The 7,437-nt window shown below is 35.1% G+C and overlaps 1 protein-coding gene across 1 annotated transcript; it reads left to right on the plus strand.

The window, feature by feature from the left end:
* Positions 1-472: 472 nt before the first annotated feature.
* On the plus strand, positions 473-5,516 carry LOC139843910 (DNA-directed RNA polymerases IV and V subunit 4-like). The gene is made up of 10 exons (XM_071834096.1): positions 473-580; positions 738-792; positions 926-979; positions 1,102-1,176; positions 1,507-1,590; positions 3,621-3,732; positions 4,393-4,470; positions 4,919-4,952; positions 5,033-5,101; positions 5,264-5,516. The coding sequence occupies exons 2-10, from the start codon at positions 744-746 to the stop codon at positions 5,357-5,359; spliced, it is 651 nt and encodes a 216-aa protein (XP_071690197.1). The 5' UTR covers positions 473-580; positions 738-743; the 3' UTR covers positions 5,360-5,516.
* The last annotated feature ends 1,921 nt before the right edge of the window (positions 5,517-7,437 follow it).

The following is a 7,437-nucleotide window of genomic DNA, read 5'->3' on the forward strand; positions in this document are numbered from 1 at the left end:
ATGACCGAACACACCCTATTGATCCAGTGGTTCACCTCAATACTTAGGTGTTGGGAGGGGGGAAAGGTCTTGAGTTCGAGTCCCCATTCTTTAAAAATACCCTTGGAATTTATTCCGATAAGCCGGGTTGCCCCATGGGAGGTTTTACTGACCATATTCAGGATTCAGGTCCGGCCTGTCTGCCCCTCGGGATGGTTTAAGGTTCGGATCTCTGTAATATGGTTCGGGTTTCCGCTCGAAAGCGCGTATTTGCGTGGAAAATGAGAGTATTCGATATCAACTATTGCCTTTTAATATAAACAGCCTAGCCATGACCAAAAACGACATCAATAAACGGCACATGACAACGAAAACGCGATCAGGAAACAGCCTGGGCTAAGACTTGAGCTTGGGCCAAGACTTGAACTTGGCCGTTTAAGAAACCGGACCAGTTAAGAACATTCGTTTTCCTTAATAATAATTTAAAAAAAAAAAAAAAAAAAAAAATTGCAGAAGTATTTACTTTACAAAATAGGAATTCAGTTTCAGTAGTAGCTTAAACCCTCATTTCCTTTCCTTCAATTTTCTTCATCGTAAAAAGGTAAAGTTCAATAGGCTTTTTCTACTTCGATCATCCTGCATTCATTCAGTACATATTCTCTGTTTCTATATCTCGAAACCCTAATTCTTTTACCAACAACGCTAATCATGTTTACAATTTTTACATTATATTTATATGCATGTGTATCTAACTGAAGATAACAATGGCCGATAAAGGAGGAAAAGGAGGTAAATCAGCTATGAAATCTCCAGGTAGAACCCTAATTTAATGTTTTTTTTCTTTCTGAATTTAGGGCTAAATAATTTTTTAACTTGTTTAGTTCCTAAAATATTTATATTTTGTTTATTACTTAAATATTACTGACTGTTGTGTTGCTTTTTAAAGGGAATGATGATAACTCAGCTAAGAATCGAAGGAAAGTTCAGTTTGATGATGAAGGTTATACATACATTTTGTCACAGTAAATTTGTTAGGGTTGATTTTAGGGCTAAATTAGATTATTTACTTTAAAACATTGATATACGTTTAAATATAGTTAGTTATGTTTGTGAATACTGTAGATATGTTTGATGAGAAATTTGAAACAAATGGATATGGAAATGGAAAGTCTAATGGAAAAGCTGATTCCGCTAAAGGTATGGCATTGTAGAATTACTCATGTTTTTGTCATAATATTTTAAATATAAAAGTCTGTTCCTTGATGTAAAAGTGTATAGAAAGGATTACGTTTTTCTTTGCCAACATGTATATTACGCACCGAAAGGAAAAATATCAGTGTATTAAGACATGTTTTAGCTCCATAGTCGTTTTTGTACTTTATACTTTAAGATCTTTTTTTACAAGAACCCTCGATGTTGCTAGTATTCTTGAAACAGTTATCGTGTGTTTTTTTTATTACCTACGATCATTTAATTTTTATTTTTTTTTATTTTTAATTTCTTTGTGTGAATGCATTGTTTGTGAAGGTAATAAGGGGAGCGGGGGAAAGGGAGAGAAAGGAGGATCCTCAAAGAAAGAGCCGCCCGCACTTGTGCTGAAGGTTGAACAAGGTTAGTATTATGATTATGTATTTGTGTATATATGTTGAGTTCTTTGGGATCTTATAATGATAGTGGCTTTTTTTAGGTATAACTAGTGTTCGAACCCTCGCTTCGCGCCGGGGTTCGGTTTTCAATGTATTATATTGCGTTTAGTTTGTAAAATTATTTTGTGGCTAACGATGATATCGTTGAAGCGCAACTCGAGTCGAACTAAAAGGTATAATCCGTGAAAGATTTAAATGTTATTTTAAATTAACAATATATGTACATCTCCGCGTTTCACTATGAAATTGTCGACTTTTAAAAATTTAACGCAAAATCGACGTGTATGAAAAGTACCTCAAATATTTAGCGTTTTTTAAAAAGCGTCCGATTTGCGTATAGTTAGTGATAGTGTGCTCCTAAAATTGTTTCGAGTTTAACGATGGTTTCAGAAAAATTTAACTCGGTGCGAGCGAGAAGATATGGCCCGTTGAATATTTGGGTGTAGTTTTTTTAAATTTTTTTATAAAAATGAGTATTTGACACTTTACCCCCTGTTTGGGGGGTCGATTTTAATATTTGAACAAACTATGGGGGCTTTTTTTTTAAAAAAAGGTGGAAAAGGGGGGAAAAAGGTGAAAGAACAAAAGCACCCCTGGTGACTATTAATCGTTTTTGTCTATTAGGTAGTATATAAAGTATGCAGTCGATTTATAATGAATGAGAAGTTTAATGGTTAAAGTATAAAATGTTAAAAGTTTGTGATAAGTTTGTAAAAACCATAATAAAATGTTAAAAGTTTGTGATAACTTTGTAAAAAATAAAAAGTTAACTATTATATATTTTTTTGAGGGCTAAAATGTAAGTAAGTAAAAGAGTGGGGTGGTTTGTGAAACTTTTGAAGTTATTATTCATTTGAGCTATGCCTTGGGCTTTTTTTTTAAAAAAAAAGGTGAAAAAGGGGGGAAAAAAGTGAAAGAACGAAAGCACCCCTGGTGACTATTAATCGTTTTTGTCTATTAGGTAGTATATAAAGTATGTAGTCGATTTATAATGAATGAGAAGTTTAATGGTTAAAGTATAAAATGTTAAAAGTTTGTGATAAGTTTGTAAAAACCATAGTAAAATGTAAAAAGTTTGTGATAAGTTTGTAAAAAACAAAAAGTTAACTATTATATATTTTTTTGGGGGCTAAAATGTAAGTAAGTAAAAGAGTGGGGGTAGTTTGTGAAACTTTTCAGGTTACTATTCATTTGAGCTATGCCTTTAAAATAAAAAGTTAACTATTATATTTTTTTTTAGGGCTAAAATGTAAGTAAGTAAAAGAGTGGGGTGGTTTGTGAAACTTTTGAGGTTACTATTCATTTGAGCTATGCCTTGGGCTTTTTTTAAAAAAAAAAGGTGGAAAAGGGGGGAAAAAGGTGAAAGAACGAAAGCACCCCTGGTGACTATTAATCGTTTTTGTCTATTAGGTAGTATATAAAGTATGCAGTCGATTTATAATGAATGAGAAGTTTAATGTTTAAAGTATAAAATGGTAAAAGTTTGTGATAAGTTTGTAAAAACCATAGTAAAATGTAAAAAGTTTGTGATAAGTTTGCAAAAAACAAAAAGTTAACTATTATATTTTTTTTTGGGGGCTAAAATGTAAGTAAGTAAAAGAGTGGGGGTGGGGTGTGAAACTTTTCAGGGTACTATTCATCTGAGGTATGCCTTTTAGATATAAGGTATAATAATGAGAAGTTTAATGTTTAAAGTATAAAATAGTAAAAGTTTGTGATAAGTTTGTAAAAACCATAGTAAAATGTAAAAAGTTTGTGATAAGTTTGAAAAAAACAAAAAGTTAACTATTATATTTTTTTTTTGGGGCTAAAATGTAAGTAAGTAAAAGAGTGGGAGTGGGGTGTGAAACTTTTCAGGGTGCTATTCATCTGAGGTATGCCTTTTAGATATAAGGTATAATTGATTTGTATCTACTGTTTTTATGTGAGAAATAAAAAGTTACTTTTGTGAGTTAGTTACATATCATTTGTTAATATTGGATATTTAATAAGCAGAGATTCCCGAAAATGCTAAGTGTTTGATGGACTGTGAAGCTGCACAAATCTTACAAGGAATTCAAGAACATATGGTGCTACTGTCCAAGGATCCAACAATTAAAATTCCTAGGTGGGCAACTATAATTTGAATTTTTCTTTACTTTAGCGGGGGCAAAACAATTGAGTCGGGTAAAAACAAGTAGATATGCTTTAATTTGGTTTTAAACTTCTATGTTCCCTTATACTCACCGGTTACTCCTTTTCAGGAACCAGCTGATTTTTCTAAATCTGAGTAATTAATCGGTCAACAGAGGTCAATGGGTCAAAATTGGAATTTGGTTGGTCATAGTCGGATTTAGTAAGTCAAAATCCGTCAAAGTTAATATTGGCCAACATTTTAATGTGAATTTAAATTAGAAATTGATTTTCTTGAACAAATGAAGATTATGTTTATGTTTCTAGACAACTATGTTAATGTTTATGGATTTCTTGTATATTTACACATATAATATGTCCAATCCGATTACTCATTGAGTTGCCGATTACTCCCTTAAAAGTCCCAACCGAGTACTCCCCCATAGCATCTTTTACGAACCTGTTATTAGTGTTATTTAAGTAAATGAATAGGAGGTTCAATGCTTACACAGGCATAATTTAACCCGGATCAAGATGTTTATAAGCGGACTTAATTTGCTACCTATGCTTCATATCTTCAGTTAGATAGCGTATGGTATGCAAGCAACTAAATCATGATACATACATTGCTGAATTCATATCTTTTTTTTTCCAGTTCATTTGACAGGGCATTTCAGTATGCCACCAGGGGCAATCCTTACACTGACCCACATTCTGTTCGAAAAGTTTTGGAGTATCCTCATTATTTCTACGTTTATGAGCATTATGAATTTATGTTGGCGATTCATTAGTATGCGTCTATTTGTCGTTTTGGCCCTTTTAGGTCCAAAAAAAGGTGTGTATTTGGCAGGGACACCCCAACCTTGTGTTTCCTTTGGAAACCCACCAGACCCACCCGAAAGAGTCGGATGCTGGAAAACTATTTCCAACCGGGTCCCCACACATGTGACAGGAGCAATCATCGTCCCACTGCCACAAAAGTTGTAAATTCTTGCCGTGAGTGGGGATTGAACCTGCGCCTGTTTTAGGTCCAAACTTCCACATGGTGGGTCCCAGCTTCAAAGGTACTAAAGGTACTGGGTTTTCGAAACATTGGTGTTTTGGCCTTTTTATCCTATTTCTTGTATGTCATTTTTTAGTTAAGTTATAAGTATAGTTTGTGATCTTTAACTCAAATCCAGACCTCTTAAGAACCAAGGCGTTACTGATGGCGAGGTATTAATCCAAGTCTATTGTTTTCTTACATATAAAGTGGACCAATTTGGTATCTTAAAAGAATTTTATGACGTTTTCAGATATGTGTTATTGCAAATACTGCAATTGAAAAGGCTGGTGAAGCTTTTGGTCTCTTGCCTTCATTAAAGGTATGATGATGTTGCAATACGTACTATCTTAATCTTAATCTTTATGAAACACGGATTAGAATAATGCTAATATGAATTTCTGAAGCCAAATAAAGTGCAGTTAAACTAGAAGAAAGTCGCTAATAATAATGTAACACGAGTTTACTTTTTGGTGTAATATAGGCTAAGAAAGGCAACGTCAAGGAACCCTTGAAGAGTGCGTTGGCCGAGTTGAAGAAGTTTAAACATGTTACGGAGAAAACCATTATGCTTGATTGATTGGTGTAACATTTAACTAACTGGTATCCTAAAATTTGGCTGACTTTTGATGTGTAGGAAAATGCCGATGGTCAATTTCTGGCATTTATTGTAAAGATGCTAAAACGTTCGTAGGTCACGGTCCCTGAAATGTACTCTTTTTCTGCTTGATAATTGTTGCGTTATTTCTCTTACATGTTATCTTTTGATGTAACAATGGGTCGTTTGGGTCTGGACTTGGGCTAGGGATCTGAGTCATTCGAAAATCAGGCTGAGTTGTGACCGATCTAAGTTCTACCCCAAGCCCATTTAAGATCTTTGGTGCCAACTGGGTTTTTGTCTTAAGCCACCTCATCATTTAGGAATGTATGCATAGTTACCGTTTATCAGGCCTGTCACAAACTCTAGGTAGAAGTCTTTTTGGGTATCAAACAGCAATCGACATCATAACTACTTAGGGTTGCATCAAGGCTGATGTGGCCCTAGTGACGACACGTGCTTGACTAGACCGATTCAATTTGGTGCACTCTTGGCCTCAACATGAGCCACACTTATGGCTTGTTGTGCCATCTCCACAGCTGTCTTGAACCCAAATGGCCAAATGACTTGTCATTGTCTACTGTTTTAGGAATACCAGCAACTGCAACTTTTATTTTCCGGCCGTGAATATTTGTAGGGGCCCACGTAGGGTGCCATCTTCTCCGATTATTTACTCCCATTACTCATGTTACAAGGTTATAAGTTTGACTGAACCAACTATATATCATACAGAAAACAAAATTATGTCATTATAGTATCCTTAAGTGTAACAAAGAGAGGAGATCAAACTGCCTCTAGTGCTTTCAAACGCAGTACCCCTCTCCTGTGCTAGTTAAGAACCACTTTTGGGTCAAGGCTAATCGGGTCAAACAAATAAAACCCACGATTAGAGATGCACATAAAAACCGGATCCAGATCCGATCCGAAGACCCGATCCGGAACCGGACACAACGAGAACCGGACACATCAAAATCCGGATCCGGATCCGAGATCCGATCTGGTTCCAACCGGATCCAGATTTTCACCCTCACCGGATTTTTTGCGGATATAAACCGGATTTTATCCGATCCGATTTGGATCCGGATTCGGATCTGATCCGGTTTTTCAAAAAAGCCCAAAATTTAGAACTATTACTTGGGCCTCATTTAATTTCAGCCCAACATTGTATATATATCTTCTAGTGGCACAGCTCCTTGTCCTTTATAGCCACATGGTGTCTCTTTAGGTTTCTTCCACAACCGATGTGGGACAAACACAAAGTTCTATTAATTATTTGGGTGATCCAAACCACAAGTGAACTAAGTTAATAATTAATACAGTAGTATCAAAATGGTGATTTGCATGAATGAATGAATAATGCTATTGAACATAATAATTTTATTTAATACTCGTACATAATATAGGTGTTTTCGTAGTCCATAAACAAATAAGTAGACTTCGAGTTGAGAAGATAATCAAAAAAATTACATATTTTAAGAAAAACTAGCAATTTTTTATTATTTATAGTGCGTCTAATAATAATGCGGTCATTGATATGTTAAAACTAGCAATTTATATTATTTATACTAGTAATAATCTAATAATGATGCGGCCATCGAATCTTAGTCCGAAAAAAAATCCGGAAAAAATCCGGTCGAGAACCGAAAAAAGACCGATTCCAGAAAAAATCTGAAAAAAATCCGACGCCGAGAACCGGAACCGGATCCGGAACCGGTTCCGAAAAATTCGGACAAAAAAAATCCGGTTTTCTTTTTGTCCGGATCCGGTTTTTTATCCGGTTTGTGCATCTATACCCACGATAACCACCTGCCTTGATCCCAAATATCTCTTGGAAACCATACAACTCCCATAAAGTAACAACCAATTCACTGATCACAGTATTGTGACCAGGACATAGACCTCCACATTTGACAATGGCTACTTTCACTTGTGTAGGATCAAATTTTCTGGGCCTGGCTTGGTGGTAGGCCAAGTGAGGTGAAGAGGAAGGAAATTGCCGGAAAAATTAAATATAATTTTTCGGATGATAACATTGGAGGGGGAAATATAGAAACCTGTCT

Source organism: Rutidosis leptorrhynchoides, chromosome 4 (genome assembly GCF_046630445.1).
Source record: "Rutidosis leptorrhynchoides isolate AG116_Rl617_1_P2 chromosome 4, CSIRO_AGI_Rlap_v1, whole genome shotgun sequence".
Lineage (NCBI taxonomy): Eukaryota > Viridiplantae > Streptophyta > Magnoliopsida > Asterales > Asteraceae > Rutidosis > Rutidosis leptorrhynchoides.

Coding starts and splice junctions, on each gene's coding strand:
- LOC139843910 (XM_071834096.1), top strand. CDS start 744: ATGGCCGATAAAGGAGGAAAAGGAGGTAAATCAGCTATGAAATCTCCA. Junction 1,591..3,620: donor TGTGCTGAAGGTTGAACAAG/GTTAGTATTATG, acceptor TTTAATAAGCAG/AGATTCCCGAAAATGCTAAG. Junction 4,953..5,032: donor AAGGCGTTACTGATGGCGAG/GTATTAATCCAA, acceptor TGACGTTTTCAG/ATATGTGTTATTGCAAATAC.